The 23,387-nt window shown below is 49.8% G+C and overlaps 2 protein-coding genes across 2 annotated transcripts; one reads left to right on the forward strand and one right to left on the reverse strand.

Annotated features, from left to right (window-relative positions):
* Positions 1-1,035: 1,035 nt before the first annotated feature.
* Positions 1,036-4,597, reverse strand: hpdl (4-hydroxyphenylpyruvate dioxygenase-like). The gene is made up of 5 exons (XM_056577340.1): positions 3,352-4,597; positions 3,094-3,260; positions 2,826-2,977; positions 2,606-2,721; positions 1,036-2,455 (listed from the first exon to the last, which is right to left on the reverse strand). Exons 1-5 carry the CDS (start codon positions 4,044-4,046, stop codon positions 2,260-2,262), a joined length of 1,326 nt encoding a protein of 441 aa, XP_056433315.1. The 5' UTR covers positions 4,047-4,597; the 3' UTR covers positions 1,036-2,259.
* A 502-nt stretch (positions 4,598-5,099) lies between these two features.
* On the forward strand, positions 5,100-20,477 carry zranb1a (zinc finger, RAN-binding domain containing 1a). The gene is made up of 10 exons (XM_056577324.1): positions 5,100-5,358; positions 5,844-6,756; positions 11,208-11,395; positions 12,605-12,758; positions 13,938-14,009; positions 15,328-15,526; positions 16,006-16,126; positions 18,290-18,419; positions 19,337-19,566; positions 19,926-20,477. Exons 2-10 carry the CDS (start codon positions 5,868-5,870, stop codon positions 20,139-20,141), a joined length of 2,199 nt encoding a protein of 732 aa, XP_056433299.1. The 5' UTR covers positions 5,100-5,358; positions 5,844-5,867; the 3' UTR covers positions 20,142-20,477.
* The last annotated feature ends 2,910 nt before the right edge of the window (positions 20,478-23,387 follow it).

The raw sequence follows: 23,387 nt of genomic DNA on the forward strand, positions 1-23,387 counted from the left end.
CTACCCTGGCTGTCACTATTGTTAATCAATAAGCAACATCTGCTGTGTGCTACTAATCTTCCCCAACGTGGCAGACGTCTGCCTCAAACGGTTCAGACGGTCCGTCCCCCCTTGTGTTAAAAGGGCACCGAGGATTTGTCTCCTACGACGTGTCAGAGCTACAGGCTGTCACTTGTCTTCTCAGGACCATCACACCGAAGACACCGTGTGCTGTGTTGTCAGTACTGATCAGAAGGCCTTATTTTCATGCTGTACTTCTTTTCGATTCACTGACTCACTTCATGAGGGGGAATGGCGAGCATTCTTGTGATAGTTCACGATAAGGGGGCACTGGAAAAGAAACGGCAGGAAGCAACATGTTTTAAGTGTATTTTAAATTTACGAGGGATTGAATTTGGGTGCGAGTGTTTCTCACACGCGGTCTCGTGCGATCAAGTGCAACCTGCAGGTACCATATGGAAGTAAAGGGCTTCCAAGCCTTGGGTCCTGGGACTCCATGTTAGATTCTGTACGCCATCTGTGGTTAACAGAGGCCACTGGCAGATGGCTTAAGGACTTTAGTTACAGAAGCCAACCCTTCTAGACTTTAAAGGGCGAGCCGCAACCTCTATTATTGACACAACGAATCCTTACATGGGATTTAAATGATTTCCATCATCAGGGAACAGATGACAATTGGAGCCCGAATGTGGGTTTGCGAAAGAGCAAGTGCTTTGTGCGGAGGCCGAGATGGAACATGTTGCTACCGGAGGGGCGGACATGACTTGCCATTCCTTATTTCACTAAGCTTTCTGTTGCTTTACACATACTCCCTAATATGCAAGTCAAATGCTGTAGAATCCCAATGTAAATCCATACGTCAACAATTGCCCCCGCCCCCAACCAAAAGTTTGCATAGGGCAATGTCAAAAACCGGTCTGAGGAAGGAAAACAGTGACACCATTTGACAAACTGGAGAAGTACATGGATTTTCATTTATGAGTACATTTGTTTAGTTGCTGTAGCTCCCAGCATTCACATTCATAAAACATAGAGGCTGAAAATCAACCCTTCTATTAAAGAACATCCCATTTTTTGAGAACCATTTCTACACTCCCAATGTTTACGTCCCAGTTAATTAAATGTAGTTCATGGTCATGTCTCATTAGATTATATATACATTTTAAGATAGTCTTATGCTATCTTTCTTCTCTTAATCAGTTAAGCCTTAGAACACTAGGCCTTAGAAAGAGGTGCAGCTGTTCAGTGAATAACCACCTCTGGGGGAATGTGTGAAAGTGAGAAGCACTCGTCATCAGCCAATCATTTCCATAACGCTACTATGATTGGTTTTCATACTACTGAAACTAATGGTTGTGGCTTCACGCTCCTCACCATGACCTTATGAGAGCATCTGGAGGCTCTTTAAGACTGGATGCCTGGCCACCCCAAATGACGGCCACCAGCTTAGTCATTTGACTGTGGCTTGTGATGCCACCATTATGGCCGCCCATTATGGCACTTCTCCCCTAATCCCTGGAAGGGCAGATCCCTTGATCTGTGATCCTGCTGGAGTTTTGTTTCCTGCTCCTAAAAGACCCACGGTTTAGCGGATGTCGTATAAAGTGGTCTGTGAAGTCCTATGAGATTAGGGGATATACAAATATAATTGATTGACTTAATAATTGTTCTATTACCCATCAAATATAAATGATCCTTTTTGCCTCGTGTTTATGAGCTCACAGAAGGAATACCGGTCTCAACCCCCGTGTATTGATTTAGCTCCAAGGTCAGAGTAGCATTGACTGCCCAGGGGTTTTTCAAGGACCAAGACAATTGATGTATTTCAGGGAGGACGAAGAAATGTGCCTGTTGTTGCAAAATGTATTTCATTTCATATTTCAGTTTTTAAATGTTTACATTTTCAGCATGTGTTATTTGATATCCACATTTTTTTTTAATATATATCTATAATTAAGTTTTGTGAACAGTGGAACGGCACATATTTTGATTCAGTCATACATTATGGTCCATAAATGTTACATTTATGCATGTTACTACATTCTGATTTAATTTTAAGTGCTTTAACAGGAGTGTATTCTATCTTCTGAAACCATAAATAACAGCAGAAGCTGACTTTTCAGTGCCATTTGTTTCATAAACATTTCTCATACCCATACAACATAGAAACCCTTACATTCATCATTAGATAAATAAAAAATAACGTGAAGATAAATACAAATAAAATAACGATATCAGTAGTACTAGTCAGAGTCATCGTCAATGATGGCCGCTCTTAGCATCGGGGCTGTTCTTCGCCGACGCCTCCTTCTCCTTCTCCATGTTGGCCTGTACGGCCTTCCACAGAGCTCGGATGTTCCCCTCCCCGAAGCCACTGGCCCCCCGTCGCTCTATGAGCTCCAGGAAGAACGTTTCCTCCTCAAATACATGTTTGGTGAACAACTGGAGTAGGTACCTGTGGCAGGAAGACGCAGGACACCAGAGATCAACAAACTATACACACACAGGTCATGCAGTACCGTTCGTTGTCATTAGCTCGGCCACTCTGAACATAGAGAACAGCACTGTGTGTTTGGGTTTGAGATATTGTCGGTGTATCGCTCACCTGTTTTCCGCGGTTTGGTCCCGGGCGTCGTGGCGCATGTCTGTGTCCAGGAGGATCCCATGCTGGGCCAGCCTCTCTGGCCGTTGGCCGGCCGCCTCGATCTCCTGCCGTTTGACCTGTGCCCGAGTACAAGCAGGCTGTGAGGGCCCGGGGAAGAGTCTCCGATAGAATTGACCATGTGTGAGACATTATGAGCAGCAGCAGCAGTCCTCCTACAAACCTCTGTGTAGTAGGTGGGGGGTGGAGAGAAGAACTGCACACCGGCTTCAGCCATCGCATGCGCAGTAGAAACGATATCGTCTGTGTACAAGCCGATGTGCTGGATCCCCGGCCCCCCGTGCTGCGTCAAGAAGGTGTCCAGCTGGTTGCTTCCTGGAAAATGAACGCACACATGTGATCATGCAGGCACACACACCCCCCCCCCCACACACACACACACACAGACACACACACACACACACACACACTAGAAGTAACGAAAGTCTTACCTTGCCCAGGTAGGGATTCTGCAACGACAAATTTGCATTCTGGTTCTTTCTTATCCGTGAAGGAGAACTTCATGCCAGCCTCGCCACATTTCCAGTATTCCATGGCAGTGAGCCTCAGCCCAATGCCATCTCCATTCAAGACAAAACCCTCGCCCTCATCTTCATTACTACAGAAGAGACAGGAAAGCAACAGTGGCATGACGGAAGAACAGGACGTAGAAATCAATTCACTTTTAGTGACGCATTGAGATCCCTTACCTGTCAAGGAGAAACCTCTTGAAACCAAAGCACCTGTCATACCACTGCATGACCTGGGACGTGGTATTCGTCGGACAGGCATACGTTATGTGATCAAAATGTGACACTGTACCAGGCTTGTCAGAATCAGCCACCCTGGTGCTCAAATTTGTAATGTCATTAAACCCAGGTAGGAAGTTCCCTTCGTATTTAGTCCTGTCAATGAGCGTGTGGCAGACATTGCCCACGATCGATTTAACGACGGTGTAGCTGACAGCTCCCCCGCTGTCCTGCACCACAGTCGGCGGGACCAGCAGGTCGCATCCCTGGTCCAGGAGAGCCTTGAATGACCTCTCCACGTCCTGCACCTCGAAACACACATTGCAGACAGTGTCGACCGAGTAGGGGGTCTCGACATCATAGAGACATCCCTGAGGGTGGCCGTTGTCGCTGTTGTTGTGCAGGTTGTTGTACAACTCAGTGGGCTGGTCCTGCAGGTCTCGCGTTTCCCCATTCAATGTCAGACCGCTCTTAAGAGGTCTCTCGTTCACCAAGAACACCGCCGCTCCTCTCCTGAACGCAAACTGTCTCACCTCGTCGGTATGTCTCGCTGCAAATAAATCAAATTTCAGCTTTGAAACCAGATAATTTGCTATGTTGCCCACATGTGAAACATGTAGTGATATGTGATGCAACCGGTTCAAGCAGGCCGCCATGTTTCTCTGACGCGTAAGAGCAAGGAGGAGGTGTGTTGATAAAGTACCGTAATGACCCGAACAGAATACGACGGGAAATGCGTCTGAAAAAGTGGGGTCCTCTTATATTCGGGGTCTAGACTTTTAAATGTCAAGATACATTCACAACTGTATTGTGAACTACATTCACAATACATTTAATTGGAACAACCCCATCTGGTTCCATCATGCTGATTCCCTTTCCCTGTCAGAGCTGGGGCCCCAACAGTTACCGTAATGGCAGAGAAAGTGTTTTTGTTTGGGTTGCAAGGTCATTCTCCCAAGAGCCTGGCTCGCACACCGCAACAGAGGCATTCTTTAGTTGACAGCTGATTGCCGACACTGTATATTGATTAAGTTCCGCACTTCCTATCCTACGAACTCTTGGATTCCTAGATCTTAGCAGAGGTTATTTTACCGCAGTGTGCTTGTCTCTCTTCCTTTTTTTTATCTTCACACTACTTTGTTATACCTATCAGTATTTTCAAATAAAAATATTTTCTTTATTAAATACAAATTTGATCTTGAAATATTTTTTTATATAGATAAATAGAGGGGGTCGTCCAAATGTAACATGGACTGAAAAAAAAAAGTTCCCCCATGCAACCATCTGTTTCTTGCCCCCCCCCCCCCCCCCATATAGGAGGCTCAAATAATAAATAATAATAAATTAGAATGAATAATAATTAAGTCATACAAAATATGTATGTCGATAATAGAGATGCTTCAGTATATTTAGCAAAACAACAAATCCTCCACGTATTCAAAAAAGAGATTGTGTATTTTTAAACACCAGTAACCAGTATGTCATCTGCCTTTCCATATGATCAGGATAATAATAACCCCTATAATATTAATCGCAGCGTGTGTCCAACCAAGCCTCAACCAATCAAAGTGCGAGCTGATCCAGAGGGTGCGCCAATCACAGGGGCGAGCTGAGCAAGCGGATCAGCAAATCACAGTGCGAGGTAAGCCAGAAGATCAGCCACTCACAGGGCGAGCTGCGCCAGAGGACTCGTGACGTTGCTTTGCTCGGCTCTATTTTGTCTCCGCCCCTCGTTTGTGTTTCCATCGCCGCCATTAAAAACAGAAACCATGTAAACCAGTGAGTGATTGGGGTCAACAACAACACCGTTCTTCGAGATTCTTCGAGATTCCTCGGATTCGTGGGTTATATGTCGCACAGCCAGTCATGTGAACGCGTAAAGGAGCGGATGTAACCTGGGCTGGATGCGTAAGAGAGCAGACAGCTGCAGGTTTGTTGTGGTCTGAACTGCAGCCAGCAGCATAACCAGTAAGTTTCCATTTTGTACCTAGTGATAATCCTTCCAACGACTCTCTTTGGTGGATATAGCTGTAGTTGTAGTAAATTTGCAATTGCGTCTGAATTATTGTTTCTGTGTGTCTGTCTTGGCTTGTTGTGGTGGTTATAATGCCTTGCTCCATGTCGTAACACAGCAGCTATGAGGAGCTATACTGCATTCCCCTCCATGATGTGGTCCACAAGACAGAGGTGGTGGTGGTGGGGCGATCATTTCGTCAATCCACATTCTTTAAAAAAAAAAACTTCACTCTTGAAAATGTCGACAACCCTCCAGCCAAGTTGTTTTACAAAGTCCATGTCATTGGGTGTTCACCATAGTCCATCCACCAATCCCGCCAGCTTAAGTAACAAAAAAAAGAAATTAATAGCCATTATGTGCCTCTAGTTTTTGTTGAAAGGTCAAACAAAGGCATTTCCGTGAGCTTACTATTTGTGGATCGTCACATTTGTTACAGCCTGCCCATCTGGAAGGATCCGCCATGACAGAACAGAGAATGAAGTGGGACTGCGACTACTGCACCTATGAGAACTGGCCCTCTGCAATCAAGTGCACCATGTGTCACGCACAGAGGACCAGTGGTCCTATCATCACAGAGGAATCCCACATTGGCAGCCCCAGTGTGGACCCAGCTGTGGGCTGGGGCCCCCCCAGGACTGAGATCTCTAGTAGCAGCGGTGGTGGTGGTGGTGGTGGTGGTGGTGGTGGTGGAGGTGGTAGCCTTCTCATCTGCCCAGACTCCAGTGCCAGGCCTCGGGTCAGACCCACCAGCACCACCGAGACCACCAACAAGTGGTCGTGTCAGGTGTGCACCTACTTGAACTGGCCCCGGGCTATCCGCTGCACGCAGTGTTTGACCCAGCGTCGCAGGGCCTCCACCCCCCAGATCTTGGACTCCAACGCGGGCTGCCACTCGATCTCGATACTGCAGCCCCCCACCCTGGACCCCTGCGAGGAGTACAACGACCGCAACCGACGCCACACCAGACAGTCGCACTGGACTTGCGCGACGTGCACCTACCAGAACTGGCCCAAGACCCTCAAGTGTCTGGGCTGCGACCAGCCCCGGCCCAACAACCTGGAGTCGATACAGCGCTGTGAGGCGGACGAGACGCCCGCCATCATCAACGAGCAGGACGAGACCACGTGGAGGCTGGGGGGGGACAGCGGGGGCAGCCAGGGCCAGAGGCGGCCCCCCCCTCCTCCCTCCCCGCGGTGGGAGGCCGAGGTCAGCACGGACTTCCAGAGGATAGAGCTGGCGGCGGGCGGCGGGAGCCGGCGGGAGGAGCGGGAGGTGGACTTCAAGAAGCAGAAGCAGCTCAGGAACCGCATCAGGAAAACCGACTGGCGGTTTCTCAACGCGTGCGCCGGTGAGTCTCTCGGAACGTAGGGTAAGGGCCCGGGGGTGTGTCTGCCCTTTCTGAATCCTCCTGTTTGATAACCGCCACGGTATTCCTTTTCTTGTAATTAATTTTGCTGATTTAATGAATGGGATCGCCGAACACGACACTACATTAGTACTGAAGCTCTGCCTTGCCCCTCTGCTCTGGTGTTTAAACTGAAGCTCAACGCTTCTGGTGTGGATCATTAGTTTGAAGTCCACATCTTCCATATAGTCTGTTTGTTTACACAGTAGGTCACTGTGGACGTCTGCTAAATGCTAACTATGATCAATTAGCTTTGGTTAGGAACAGGTTATATCAGGGCCTTGCAGTGCTTTTCGCCTGCTTAGTTGCCATAGAAGCTGGCGGTGGACTGGACTAGCTGGTGGAACCACCCAAACCTCCAGTTATTGTCCCTCATTGACCCCGGAACCATCTTGTCTATTGTGGCAGTGGAAGGTTTGTATTGCCCTTCATGATGTCATTTGATTTGATGGCATTGTGGAACACCCTATAGCCTAGCGGCGATAGCTCCATTGTTTGGGTCCGGAGGCTACGGCTTCGGCTTCCTGCTTGGATTGTTACTGTTTAGCTGAGGAGCGTACTCGGCCTGGAGTGACCAGTGTTAATCATTGGTGTAAACACCTTTTCTATTTTGGTGTTCAACGCTTGAATTCCTTCAGCCTTCTATTCATATCCAGCAGTAACATGTAAGCGGTCAACATTGCAGTCCTATTCCACTACAGTAGATTAGCAATGACCCTTTTTTTTTTTTTCGTATGAACGTTAGGGAAGCGGTTCTCCGCCGTCTCCCCGGCTGGCCTCAGTTTACACGAGACCAACCAAAAACAGTGGCCAGCGCAGCGCAGGTCCCGCTGAAGCAGGGTTTAATGAAGACACACGGCCCGCTAAGTGGCTTCTAGCAGGAATCCGATCCGTCCAGACCCCCACGCACTGAAAGGCCTTTTGGTGGGCAGTCTGTCATCGCGACCGAGCGGTCCTTTCGCAGGGTGAAGGGGGAGAGAGAGAGAGAGAGAGAGAGAGAGAGAGAGAGAGAGAGAGAGAGAGAGAGAGAGAGAGAGAGAGAGAGAGAGAGAGAGAGAGAGAGAGAGAGAGAGAGAGAGAGAGACGTGTTAACAGTAGTGCCCTATATGCTGAGACAAGCACTGTGGTGGCAAGAAATAGCCGTGACTAAGAGTCGTACGCACCGACACACAAAAAAAAACGTCAACAAACCAACATAACAGAATCTGGGAACAGCGTGTGTCGGAGATCAGGCTGACCTTTAGCTCAGACAGCCGTTGCTGCGTCTCTTGTGCTCGGGGCTAAAGAGGAATAGATACTGTTGCCTTCGCGACAGCAGAGCGGTCAATCACCTGTGGTCTACATTTTGTCCCACATAGCTCCAACCGCCTCTACCACAGTGCGGTTTCTATGACTTATTACAAACGCACACCATAGGTTTACTATGTGTAATATCTTTTTATTATTGCGGTCTAACCTGAGACTGTTGGGACTCTTGTGAAGTTCTGGGGCCCTTTGCTTCCCAGTGAAATGGTGGTGGGTTTGTTGTTGTTGTCGATGAAGGAAATGACAGTCGGATCCCATGACTCAGTATGGACAAAAGCAGTACTTCCTCAGTCGTCTGAAAGCTGTTCCAAGGGAACTGAGATTTTCCCACAATATTTCTTTGTATTATTTATCAGAAAGACACATTTTTCACCGCAGCTTATTGAGGTCAGGTGACCAGAGGCATCCTATAGATGGCCGTTTCCCCCCCCAAAAGGAAGCAGATGCTGCTTGGGTAATATTGTTCTTTTGTTAGATTAAAGCAACACATGCGCTGAGAGACAATGCCTCCTCCCGAGAAGAATGGCAGTTACTTTGGATCATAACATTGCCTGAATCGTTCCATGTTTTATGATGCTCATGAAGAGCTATACAAGAGGTGTATTGAGGGAAAGACCGATGGGCCGTATTCAACCATATTGGCATTGGTTCAATCTGTGTTCTGCTATCTTGGTAGTGCAACTGAACTGAATGCGGAGTTCCACTTTCAGTTCGACCACCCAGGGTCGCAAAATCCCAAGAAGGATCTCGACCAATACTAGGAATTTCAGTTGAAAGCCAAATGTTTTTGCAACCAGTTCTTCAGAAGCGATGTCGTCACTCTTCACCAACTGCTATTTTTAACCGCTTTCCAGCCATCACTTAGATCAAACTAATTGAGGTCATTTAGTCGGCGTCTAGTTGAGGAATACAAAACCGAGCTCAGCCCTACGCAACGCTTCAGCATTATATAAACATAAGCTCCCTGCTGCAGCCCTAATCCCTGTCATATTTAACTTTTATGACTGGGGGGGGATTGCAAAATTGGACCCCCCCCCCATGGTCCAAGGAGAAGGTGGGTGCTCTTGGCCGGCCCCTGCTCCTGCCATGGTCACGGTGACATGCCGGAGTGTGTTTATGAAACTGGTCCGCACCGCTGTGTGAAACCACCGTCTACCCCCACCACCGTCACCCTACATGTGACAGATGTGGTGGTGACTGGTCGAGGTTGAGGTTGAGGTTTGTGTGTGGGGGGGTTAATGTGCACAAAGCGCCAACCGCTTGAAAGAGCAGTTGGCGGGTCAGTGACTGCGTTGCTGTTTGCCCCAGCCTCTCATGCTCTGAGCTTGCCCTCCAGTCTCCTCCAACGCTAGGCTCCCATTCTGGGGACGACAACAACAATACCTGCTGTCGTTTGCCCCACGCGGGTCTCTGTCTCTCTCTCTGACTCTCTCTCTGTCTCTCTGTCTCTCTGTAGGGGACCACTAGCGAATAAGCGATCAATGCCAAGGTCTTAGACTCTCACTCCTTCATTTCTGTCATGGTTAGCACTAGGGATGCACCGAAATGAAAATTCTTGGCGGAAACCGAATATACTGAAACAGTTGGCCGAAACCGAATACCGAATGTGGCTTTTATAGCAAGAATTTAAGAACAATGTTCCTTTTAAATAAATGAGTAAAACAATTTCTTTTTTTTTAATCAAAAATTAAAAAGCCTTTTTACTCCTTCGGCCGAAACCGAAAATGACGTTTTGGGCCATTTTCGGTGGCCGAAATTCAGTGCATCCCTAGTTGGCACCTCTGTCGCTCCGGATGTCTCTGTCCCGGTCTCTGACTGGGTGTCATAGGGGTCTTTTTTCATTCTAGCGGATGCAGTGATTGCTATTGACTTCCAGCCTCATGACATGCAGTGCATGGGGCTTCAACGATCCGCACAAGCTGTCTGTTATGTACTTTCTTATCATCACTCTCGCTCTCTCTCTCTCTCGGGCGCGCTCGCTCTCCTGGAGACGGACCAAGAGACAGCCTTGGTTTATCTCCCTTGACCGCAGCACTCATCCCCGTCTTGAAAAATAAGGAATGGAGTCTTTAGGCTGATGAGTTGAAGGCCGAGGTTGATGAATGTAGTCTGACTCTGTCAGCATTGCAGCGTTGGATTAGTTGGTACACATTTGGAGCTTCTTAACAAGAGGCCGGTCTCAGCAGTGCATCAATCCTGATGTACAAGACTTGGCATTCTGTGAGAATTAATTAGAAAAAACATTTCAACTGATTATCAAAACATATGATGGATTGCCGTTAATTAAAAATCCTGCCTCCTCTAAAGGAATTCCATATCATTTTAGTCCATGCTAATTATAATGTTCTGTGTAATGCGATTTGTCATTTTGTCTTCGCTCTATAAGGCTTATGGATTATTATAATGAAAGATCAGTCCGGCACCAAAACATAATTGAAGACCAGGAAGACCACACTGACACGCAAACCTGCAGATAAACCGACCCTATATCTTACTAATACAACTCCCTCTGTGTCTGTGTCTGTCTGTGTCTGTCTTTCTCTCTTTGTGATTATCTATGTCTCTCTGTGTGAGTCTCTCTCTGTGTCTGTCCGTCTCTCTCTCTGTGTCTGCCCGTCTCTCTCTCTGTGTCTGCCCGTCTCTCTCTCTGTCTGTCCGTCTCTCTCTCTCTCTCTCTGTGTCTGTCCGTCTCTCTCTCTGTGTCTGTCCGTCTCTCTCTCTGTGTCTGCCCGTCTCTCTCTCTGTCTGTCCGTCTCTCTCTCTGTGTCTGTCCGTCTCTCTCTGTCTGTCCGTCTCTCTCTCTGTGTCTGTCCGTCTCTCTCTGTCTGTCCGTCTCTCTCTCTGTGTCTGCCCGTCTCTCTCTCTGTGTCTGCCCGTCTCTCTCTCTGTGTCTGTCCTTCTCTCTCTGTCTGTCCGTCTCTCTCTCTGTGTGTGTGTGTCTCTGTCTCTGTGTGTGTGTGTGTGTGTGTGTGTGTGTGTGTGTGTGTGTGTGTGTGTGTGTGTGTGTGTGTGTGTGTGTGTGTGTGTGTGTGTGTGTGTGTGTGTGTGTGTGTGTGTGTGTGTGTGTGTGTCCGTCCGTGGCGGTCCAGGCGTGGTGGAGGGCGACCTGGCGGCGGTGGAGGCCTACAAGGCGTCCGGCGGGGACATCGCCCGGCAGCTGACGGCCGACGAGGTCCGCCTCCTGAACCGCTCGTCGGCCTTCGGCGCCGGCTTCACGCTGGTGCACCTCGCCATCCGCTTCCAGAGGCAGGACATGCTGGCCGTGCTGCTCACCGAGGTGTGTGCAGCGCACACACACACACACACACACACACACACACACACACACACACACACACACACACACACACACACACACACACACACACACACACACACACACACACACACACACACACACACACACACACACACACACACACACACACACCTCACTTTATCATCAGTCGTCTTCCTCTCAAAACGGGGTGTGTGTAACCTGGGCAACGGGATTAAAAAAGGATTGATTATATCCACTGTTGAATGTACCACACACACACACACACACGCGCGCGCGCGCGCGCGCGCACACACACACACACACACACACACACACACACACACACACACACACACACACACACACACACACACACACACACACACACACACACACACACACACACACACACACACACACACACACACTACCCCCCCCCTCTCTGACGGGAAGGGATGAGTTAATTGATTCTGCCCGTCTCTGATCGTATCTCTGCTAAGGCCGGGCACAAACAGTATGTAACAGTGGCTGCGTCGTCCAGGGGATGTGTGCTTTACGGCTTAGCCCCGTGGATTAACTGGGCTCACATCTTGCCCTCGGGTCCCTAATGGACACGATGCTCCACGGCCGCGACGCACCGCGAGCCAGGCGCGCCCGCAGTGCTCCCACGGTGCGTTATGCGTCCATTATAAGCTCACAATGAGACGGGGGTTGATCGCCCACCTTCTAATCTGCACCGATTTGAACCGTCAACCGATTTTGTGCTGCAAAAAAAATGGCTATAGTCGACCACGGCTTACATGTCGTAACCCCCTGAGGAACAGGTGCAGGAGTTCAACCTCCCGCAGGTTTTCATTACCATTTGGTCTACGAATGCTTGCCTCGTGGCATTATCGCCTCAGACACATTTTATGGTTCGTCTCGTATCTAGCGAAAAAATGCCAGACTCAAATGGATGACTTCAGCAGAGAATGATTACGGAATGTCAACAGCACTCTGTGACTCTGTGACAACAGCACTCTGATTGGTTTAGGACGTAGCCAATGAGTCACAGTGAGTCAGCAGCGTCGGGCGATTAGAGTCAGATTAGATATCACAATATGGCCCACCTATTACTTTATGGCCATTATGCCATGAGGCTAAAGACGCGTATCGATGTCCCACCCTGGACCGGCCACCGTACCGCAGGCTGTCCTAACCTGAGCTTGTGCCCCCCCCCCCCCCAAGGTGAGCCAGCACGCGGCCAAGTGCATCCCGCCCATGGTGTGTCCCGAGCTGACGGAGCAGATCCGCCGGGAGATCGCCTCCTCCCTGCACCAGCGCAAGGGAGACTTCGCCTGCTACTTCCTGTCCGAGCTGGTCACCTTCACGCTGCCTGCAGGTAACCCCCAACTCCACCCCCGACTCCACCCCCAACTCCACCCCCAACTCCACCCCAAACTCCACCCCCAACTCCACCCCAAACTCCACCCCCAACTCCACCCCCAACTCCACCCCCAACTCCTCCCCCAACTCCACCCCCAACTGAACACCAAGCACCTCCATCAACACCAACACCCACTCCACCCCCAACTGGACCACCAGCACCTCCATCACCAACCACTCCTTCACCTCCTCCACAAACACCATCACCACCACCCTCTCCACCACCACCCACTCCACCACCACCATCTCCAGCAATCTCACCGCAAACCCCAAACCAGCTTCACTTTAAACACTGAATTATATTTCATATCACTTAGAAGTTATTGCATCAATGACCGGGCCTTTACTCTTAGCAGCCAGTCAGCATAAGGACTGACTTTTATGTGGCCAAAGTCACTTTTTATGGCGCACTCTAAACCCGCGGAGAGCCATCAGTGCGCCATCTGTACAAATGTTATGAGCCGATCATGTCGTGTCTATCGAATAGTTTTCCTCCAAACAACATCAGTACGGCGCCCTTGATGGAGTGAGCCCTAACGTGTTTGAGTACGTGAGACCACGACTGTATTGTAATGTCGCGGTTTAACAACGGGGACGTGGTTGTCATCGGAGTAGCCATTTGTAGGTCGTCGACGCATCCTTTTGGTGTGTTTATTGTTCAGGAACGAAACCACAGTCTAACTCAGAAGTTTGTTCTCGCTTCGTCTTTCATTTTTAGTTTTTCCTTTCTCTTCCTCTTTTGGTCTGTCTTTTTCTTTCTCTTCTTCTCCTCTCTCTCTCTCTCTCTCCCTCCTACTCCTTTTTACGAGAATAATTCTCTCTTGTCCGTGAACCTCGCGCTGCTCTTTCTACAGTCTGTAGCATTCACTATTGAGTTACACACACAGAGACAGAGAGAGAGAGAGAGAGAGAGAGAGAGAGAGAGAGAGAGAGAGAGCCCGCCCCCCCCCCCCCCCCCCAGCTGGTTTACAGTGCTGTCCATTGATGAGATGTCCCCCTCTGACCGGCGGGGGCAGCCTTCGTCCCTGCTGTGGGACTGTGGCCGCCCTGTGCTCCGCGCGCTGGCCACCGCCGGACGGGGCGGGGGTGGGAGGAGGGCAAAGGTCACTGACGCGTCGCTCCGCTCTCTCCCCAGACATCGAGGACCTGCCCCCCGCCGTGCAGGAGAAGCTGTTTGACGAGGTGCTGGACCGCGACGTGCAGAAAGGTACGGGCAGAGGGCTCCTCGGCCAGCACACTCCTACCAGCCTCTGGTGTGTGTGTGTGTGTGTGTGTGTGTGTGTGTGTGTGTGTGTGTGTGTGTGTGTGTGTGTGTGTGTGTGTGTGTGTGTGTGTGTGTGTGTGTGTGTGTGTGTGTGTGTGTGTTCAGCTCCACTGATGTTGAATAAGAACATCTGTGGAGTCTAATTAATGAATTAATTGAAGTGGCTCGTTTCACTACTGCTACGCGTGTACCAGTGGCACACGCTGCTGGTGTAAGCATGCGTAGGGAGGGAGGGGGGGGGGTGCTACCGTGTGTGTGTGTGCACCATTGTCTGGCATTAGTTTGTTTACCACATTATGTAAATCTGGTCTGGGGGGGGGGGGGCTGGGAGCTAAATGGAGAACTGCAGAGGACAGGATCATTCTCATGGGGGGAGGGGGAAGGACAATGTCTCCCTTTCTCAGTCCTATGCCTGCGCCACCCCCCCACCCCCTTCGTTCTTGACAAGGTGTCTTGTTTAATAGTTGGGACACAAGTCATGTGGTGCAACAGTGTTGAGTGTTGTAACAGCGGCCTGTTTACTCCACCTGTCTGTCATAAGCATCATTATCAAGGCTCCCTTGTGAATTTCCTGGCTGTATTATTATTCTTATCCTTATGTATTATTATGTATTTTTATGTCACTTGGAGGTAGAGCCCATACTGATATTAGGGTGTATGTATAATACCGGCCGATGTTCAAATTAGAGATTCACTCCCTTTATTATCGATGAATGGGTAGATATCTCAATCCTGGTATCCTTGGGACTGCTGCTCCCCCTCCAGCAATGCTTCTGGCCACAGCGACATCACAGTAAAACCAAGAGCTAAACGATCCAATGACCTGTAGCACGGGGACGAGCTGCCAACCGTCACACAGAACATGATGTCAATCTGTTAGTGGGGGGGGGGGCGGCTTCACGTGGATGTGCTCAGTGAAAGGATTCAGAGGTTCAACCACCACTGTAGAGGATTTATAAAGAGGTGATAACGTTATGGAAAAATCGACGCCCGTGCTACAGTTTTCGTATCGGGAAAGACATACACCGATGTTTGTGTGATAAAACCGGCCAACCGATGTATCGGTCGGGCTGTACTTTGGAGTATGTTAGTGAGCGAAGGTTTCGAACGTGCAACACCCGACTACAGAGCACCCACCAATCCGTCAGGCGGGGGGGGGTTGCTGTTCATCGGTACGCCGTGCAAACCCATTTTATTACACGTGTCATGTATTCACGACGTTGAACCGGAACCACCCCGTGTGTGTTCTCCCCGGTCCCAGAGCTGGAGGAGGAGTCGCCGGTCATCAACTGGTCCCTGGAGCTCAGCACGCGCCTGGACAGCCGTCTGTACGCCCTGTGGAACCGCTCGGCCGGGGACTGCCTGCTGGACTCGGTGCTGCAGGCCACCTGGGGCATCTACGACAAGGACTCGGTGCTGCGCAAGACGCTGCACGACTGCCTGCACGACTGCTCCCACTGGTGAGCCCGCCGCCGCCGCCGCTGGGGTCGCGCTGTCCGAGGACATGTACTGTATGTCCCGCCTCTTGTTCGCCACGGGTGAGAGTGGCGGGCCAGCGAACCAGTCAGGCACGGGGGGCGCTTGCTGGGAGACGGAGGGGTAACGCTTCCTGATCAAACCACTGCCAGGGGACTCTTCGGGCCGTGCCCCGTGATCGATGTCTGTTTAAGGATCATGCGTGTGTGATTCATACGTGACTCTCTCGCTATCGTACTTCATTCCATGGAAATGAGTGTGTGGGTGTTGGAAACCACTGTCTGAGCGTTTCCAACTAATTCTGCACAGTCTGTGATTCTAAGCTGGGGTTCCCCCCGTGTGTGTGTGTGTGTGTGTGTGTGTGTGTGTGTGTGTGTGTGTGTGTGTGTGTGTGTGTGTGTGTGTGTGTGTGTGTGTGTGTGTGTGTGTGTGTGTGTGTGTGTGTGTGTGTGTGTGTGTGCAGGTTCTACACGCGCTGGAAGGAGTGGGAGTCGTGGTACTCCCAGAGCTTCGGGCTCCACTTCTCCCTGCAGGAGGAGCAGTGGCAGGAGGACTGGGCCTTCATCCTCTCTCTGGCCAGCCAGGTACCCTGGGGGGGGGGTTGGGGACTAGATCCGGGACAATAGGGGGGGGGGGGGGGGGCAACACTCCTAACACGCATACTCTCTCACACACTGTCTCTCAAACACATACATTACCCCCACACGCACTCTCTCTCTCTCAAACCTACACATTCAAACACGCACCCTCCCTCTCAAACACACACATTCAAACCTCTCTCTCTCTCGCTCTCTCGCTCTCTCGCTCTCTCGCTCTCTCTCTCTCTCTCTCTCTCTTATTAAAATCGCATTAAATCTCACTCAGTAATTCGTACATTCACTCACGCACTCAAACAAGTGTGTTACAGAACCCACTAATCCAACGTGGCCATCGAGGTGGTTCTTCCCCACCATTAGAGTCAGAACTACCAACACTGGTTGCTCGGTTATTCCGGGGATCGGAGGGTGAAGGGTAGCGGAGCGAAGCACACGACGTGCGCCGTTCCTTTTCCACCACGACCACTGACGCACGGAACCTGCCCCTGCTTCAGTCAGGTTTATGCAGAGTCAGGGGCCACACACACACACACACACACACACACACACACACACACACACACACACACACACACACACACACACACACACACACACACACACACACACACACACACACACACACACACACACACACACACACACACACACACACACACACACACACACACACACACACACACACACACCGGTATTTTTAGCCGCGTGCTTGGGACCGGATCACCCGAGACGAGGGATAATGCCTTGCACGTGAACAGGGGACAAAGTCAGCTCAAGGGCGGCAGAGCTGAGAAGGTCTTGGGGGGGGGGGGGGGGGGGGTGGTCCAGGGTCCAGGATTGAAGGTGTTTTATTGACAGAGTATGGGGTACTGACAGAACCCGGGGACGATATGTAAAAATAAATAAATAATAATTAGTTAAATGAAGATGTGGCGGCTAGGAGAACCACGACGAGGGAGAGAACTCAAAGAAGACACCTGACTGACTCAAAGGACACCCCAGATGCATTACAGGCCGATGGGGCGTGTGAGAACCACTGGAGGACTAGCATGGGGATGGGCGGGGTGTTGTGGGTGGAGACACGGGGGGGATGGGGTCATCGTGGTGTCTGGGGGGGCCGGGGGGGTATTGCATAATAAAGACAAGAGTCTCAAGGCCGACTGTTGCAGCATTAGCGTATCCGACCCGTGACCGGGGATTACAGAAGTGTAGCCAGCGGTCAGACGCACCACGCGCAACATAAACACACAGCCAGGGCCAGAGCCAGGCACCCATTAGACACACTGGGCCACCTACTGCCCAGTGGGCACACAGGGCAGCCCTGACACGCCCACTGGGATGTCCCTAAAATATATATGGCATAATATCAGCCCTTTGGGTGTGTGTGTGTGTGTGTGTGTGTGTGTGTGTGTGTGTGTGTGTGTGTGTGTGTGTGTGTGTGTGTGTGTGTGTGTGTGTGTGTGTGTGTGTGTGTGTGTGTGTGTGTGTGTGTGTGTGTGTGTGTGTGTACTTTAAGTTCCTCTTTCCAACACTCCTCTACCACATGTTGTCACTTCTGCTTAAAGACGATAAAACGCCAGATGATAAAACCATACAGAGATCGCGAAGCGTTCTCACGTGTCACATGAACGCCACTCAACCGGGAGACGTTGTCGTTGCCCAACGACTCGTGTGTAGACACGGACACTCTCGCAATGAATCGAAGATGTCATGAGTCAGTAAGGCCATGGGTTTAATAAAACGCAGTTGGCAGATTCGAATGACCACAAATATTGGGACTAATTTTCGTAGAATCATATGGCGAAATGCGTTCATCCAGGCTGTTTGAACATCTGCCCACACCTGTGTTTTAGTGACATCAAGAGTGCGAGTGTCCACCTGGATGTATGATGGATAGATAAGCAGCGTCTGCTACCGTCCACTGGGACGGCTGGTAGACCGATCGATCCAGCGTACATCTAGGTGGACCACGCCCACTTGGGATGTCACTAAAACACAGGAAAAGGCTGATTTTCAAAATGGCTTGCAACGACTAATCGCAATCACACCCGTTGGCGTAACATCCCCCCCCTTTAACACCACCCCATGTCCATCTGTATACTGACCGTGTGTGTGTGTGTGTGTGTGTGTGTGTGTGTGTGTCTCTTGCAGCCAGGGGCCAGCCTCGAGCAGACGCACATTTTCGTCCTGGCCCACATCCTGCGAAGGCCCATCATCGTGTACGGCATCAAGTACTACAAGAGCTTCCGCGGGGAAACGCTGGGCTACACCCGCTTCCAAGGTCAGTAGTCTGTCGTTTCAAGGTCAGTGGTCTAGGCTTCAAGGTCGGCCGCCTACTTGGGGTGTCGGAGGAGAAGCCGTTGTAGAAATGGCACAGCCGTGACCGTTTGTGATCGTGTCTTTGGCCGGCTTCACGGTCACTGCACTGCAGGATTTCATTTTTTGAAAATGAAATTTTGAGGGCAGTAATTCAGTCCTATTTTTGACTTGTCACATCTGGGGCCCAGCAAGCTGTCAGCGGGCTGCAGAGTGAGTAGGATGTTTTACTTACTGCAGCGCTGTCGCTCGGCGTTGGACAGACTCTAGGAGTTTGTCTTCCTGAACGGTATTCTAACGCACATGTTGTACTAAATAGTCATACTTGTGATTGACCTTCGTTATAGGATTAGCATCGTTTTTTAGCACGTACTGTAGCAGTATTGTAGCAGCTTTACTGACCGCTTTCTTGCATTATGAACCCTAAAACTGGGTGTTCGAATTTATATTCAGGGCATTTACCAGCTGCTTTGGGTAAAAGCGACTTAGAAGTGCTTCTCAAGGCATTTGTAACTCCTTTGTAGAAACTGTTCATGAAAGGTTGCCGAATACTTACGATAATTTATTACTCCTCTACAAATGCTTGATTACTCCTCTACAAATACTGTATCACTCTTCTAAAATACTTTATTATTTCTGTATGATTAGCTTATTACTCCTCTACAAATGCTTTATTACTCTTCTTCAAACCCTTCAATACCCTGTGACAGCCAGAGGGTTGCCTTGTGTGGTGGTGTTGTTCTTCAAATACTCCTGTAGTAATAGCTTATTACATCATGTTAGCAGTCTCTCCCCTGCCCCCTGCCATGTCATCCTGCCTTCCCATTGGTCCAAACCCCCGGCCCTGTGTCTGATTGGCTGTGGTCGGCCCCGCCCCCCCAGGTGTGTACCTGCCGCTGCTGTGGGAGCAGTCATTCTGCTGGAAGAGCCCCATCGCGCTGGGCTACACGCGGGGACACTTCTCCGCCCTGGTGGCCGCCGAGAACGACGGCTACGACAACCGCGGCGCCGGCGCCAACCTGGACACGGACGACGACGTCACCGTCACCTTCCTGCCGCTGGTGGACAGCGACAGGAAGCTGCTGCATGTCCACTTCCTGTCGGCGCAAGAGGTCGGGAACACGCCTCTGAACACTCACTAATTCAAATCTGGTTCTCTTATTTTTCTCCGTCAGCATTTTGTGTCGTTTGTTTTTAAAGAAAAGGAAAAAAACTGTCAATAGTTAGTATAATAATCTAAAAAGTAAATTATTATAATTGTACCATCGACCTTCTGTAACACATGTCCTCAGTGCTTCAATGCGATCCCTAACCAGCTATGTCTGTGTGTCCGTGTCTGTGTGTCTGTGTGTCTGTGTCCGTGTGTCCGTGTGTCCGTGTGTCCGTGTGTCCGTGTGTCTGTGTCTGTGTCTGTGTCTGTGTGTCTGTGTCCGTGTGTCTGTGTCCGTGTGTCCGTGTGTCCGTCCGTCAGATGGGCAACGAGGAGCAGCAGGAGAAGCTGATGCGGCAGTGGCTGGACTGCTGCGTGACGGAGGGCGGGCTGCTGGCCGCGCTGCAGAAGAGCTCCCGCCGCCGCAGCCCGCCCCTCGTCACCCAGATGGTGGAGCGCTGGCTGGACCGCTACCGCCACGCCCACCCCCGCACCCCCCTCTCCGACGGGGAGGACGAGGACGACGAGGACGAGTGAGGGGCCCGGATAGAGATGGAGGGGGGGGGGGGGGGGGGAGAGAGAGGGAGACGGAGGGAGAGAGATAAGCTGTCATAACGGAAAACCAGGAGAGAGGCGAGGAGGACGACGAGTGTTTTCCAGGGACCTGCTGCCGGTGTTTGGCTCCTCCCAGCCGTACCCCCCCCCCCCATGTGAGGCGGCTCCCAGCCGCACCACCCCCTCCTCTGTGGGGGTCTCCACGAGCACTAAGGAGACGGAGAGATCGAGGACTTGCGTAAAGGACTGGCCACTCCCACCTCCTGCCACGTCAACAGAGACAGCTGCTTAGTGATGGGGCAGGAGGGGTGGGGCTGATGGGGGTGATGTTGGGGGGGGGGGGGGATTGGGGGGTGATGGGGTCGGCGGAACTCCATGAGACTTGAAACTGTTGCCGTGTAAAGACGGAGTGGCTTTCGTTTTTTTTTTTTTTTTTTTTTTTTCATCCTTTTTTCCCCCCGATTCTGTAAAAGTTGTGATGCTGCATGTGTGGATCCGGGACATCAGGAGAAAGCAAACGGTGACTTCACCCTCTCACACCCTTCCCTCCCCTCCCCCCCCCCCCCCCCCCTCCCTATACCCCACAGCAGGTGCCTGCTGCCCCCCCACCCCCACCCCCCTCCCCCTCTTCCCATAAAGTCTTCACACTTCAGCCATACTTGATGTTAGGACAATAACTACAGTTGCAATGCTAGGTCACAGGTAGCTACTAGCCCACATAGGACATATATCAATATATATATTTAAGGATATTCCGAAAACGGCACTTGGTGGCAAAACTTAATTAAGAAAGTGTGTGCGTGTGCGTGTGTGTGAACCATGTATCCGTGTGTGTGTGTGTGTGTGTGTGTGTGTGCGCTCAGTGTGTGTTTTATTAAGGCTTAAAGATCATCTATTTTTCCGATTGTGAACTCCCTTTTCGTTTGAGCCTTGTTCCAGAGCGGTCGGCGGCCGGGTTGTATTTAATGACGTAGGGCCGTGTGTGAGGAGAGGACTGCTGTATCATCTACACCTGCTGGCCCCTCGCTTCTTCTTTCTGTCTGAAGCGTTTGTACTGAGGAACCTGTTGAAACCAGAATAAACGGCGTGCTCCTGGGAAGGCCGCGGCCATGTTTACCGTCGTTGTGGTTGTTTGCTTCTGCCGTGCTCTGTCATAAGCTAGGCTACGTCATGGATGGGCTGTGTCAGGGCTAGCTAGGCTAACGATGTAAATTCATTTCTCCTATGCTTCTCTTGATTTATATTGCACACAGAAAGCTGACAAAGGAGCCCCAAAGAGAGATTGCTGTGGGCCCCGAAAGGGCTAACCCATAGAGGCCAGTTTGGGTTAGCCCTGCTCAAACTGCCCTACAGTAAACCCACAGCGGGCCCGCAGCGCCATGTTTCCTGGGATGTTTATGGTTTATAATCGTGTGCATATAGGTTTTAGAAAAGAGGCTTCCCTTAAAGTGACCTATGAGATGCTAACCCGTGTCTCAAGGGCAGAGTTTTGGTAAAGGGTTCTGAGGTTATATATTACAGAATAAGGTTTTCTGTAAACTCTTCAGCCATGATATGTGGAACCGCTTTAGAGGTTATGAAAAATAAACAAAAAAAAGAACTGGCACGAAACGATATAGGCCCCTAGTTGATACTTGTTCAACAAGGTGCGCATAATTGTTTAATTGCTCCTTGATCGTTCCACCTGTTGAGGCTCCGCCCCTTTTCCAGCTCTTACCGAGAAGGAACCAATAACCTCTCACTCTGAACGGAAGGAACTTCTGCCTTGGGTCCCAACGATCTTTTGATGGTAAGTTAGTTTATTCTGAGGTGACCCTTCCATACTTTAGCTTAAACAGTTAATAAAAACGCATAGTTTGAATAAAGTTGGACCACTGACCGATATTGGTCGATGCCCGATATATTTGATCTAATCTTGCCTTGTGGCGCCCCCGTGTGGCAGTTAATGGAAGCAGCAGGGGCCAAAGTCTTAATTTAAATCTACCCGTGACTAGTGTGACCATCACCATAGATATATATATTAACTCGTCCGCGGTGCTGGCCAATGGAGTCGACCGTCACCACTGGCGGCCATCGTACCACAGTAAGCTGCTCACCAATAACATTGTGTTGGTAGTGATTCATGTACTTTTTAACTACCCATAACTTGCTAAATTTTCAACCGATTTTCAAACGGTTTGGTTTGTTATAAACGTCGGAGATGTAGGTATGACAGTGCATACTTATGAATAATTGTTAGGTTCTAAGAAAAATAGAATAATGTTCTAAAAAAGGTACAAGATTTTCCTTTACAAATATACATCAAGAAAGGCTGCATGTTGAAATCCCCACCCTGTACAGAGATGTATTTATTTATGTAATTATAACCATGTGTTTTCATATGAAATGAACATTAAACAGAACAGATAGGTGCAATAAATATATACATGCACAAGGTATTCATGTTGTTTATGTTAAATCAATATATGGGCTACTAAAACTCAGCAATCTATTGTGTTGGTAACTTCACTCAAATCTAAAAAGCCGAAATGTATCGAATAAAACATAGGGGGTAACACCAGGGACGCGGGAAGTCAGTCCGAGGGGGGGGGGTGCTGAGAGAGAGACTACATAATGACGTCATAATAAATGCTGCGCAACATCCATTGTTTACAGGGACGAGATGACGGGTGACATCACATTCAGGGCTCCGCTCTGATAAACCCTCTACTGGTGTGTAAAAAGAGTTCTGCCAACTAGCCACTGTTATTCACAAACGTTAGCAAGCAAACGATGTTGAAATTATGCCCAACCCACTGGAGACCGCGGCTCAATTTCTGTGGAAAACACAATATCTTTGATTTTAAACGTAACGTCATATATAACCACAGACATATTTAAATTTCAAATCTCAGTGGGAAGTGGAGAGAGCTGTGAGCTAACCCCATGGAGACCGGGCTTCAAGTCTGGTTGATGTCCTCTGTTGGAAGACTCTTATCTCTATTTCATGCGACTTATAAAGTCAAGTATAACCTTTGTGATGACTTTATCCGGTGTCTTGATGGTGCATTGATAAGTCAGAGGTTAACACTCTAAATAGCTCAGGTTCGGATCCCCGCAAAAACGTCGACATGAAAAAAAAAAAAAGGGGTAACACTGTTTTTTTATTGGTCATCATGAAATAAAAACATAAGGGGTAACACTGTTGTTTTTTATTTGTCGTCATGAAAAAAAACATAAGGGGTAACA

This window comes from Gadus chalcogrammus, chromosome 18 (assembly GCF_026213295.1).
Source record: "Gadus chalcogrammus isolate NIFS_2021 chromosome 18, NIFS_Gcha_1.0, whole genome shotgun sequence".
In the NCBI taxonomy this organism is placed as follows: domain Eukaryota; kingdom Metazoa; phylum Chordata; class Actinopteri; order Gadiformes; family Gadidae; genus Gadus; species Gadus chalcogrammus.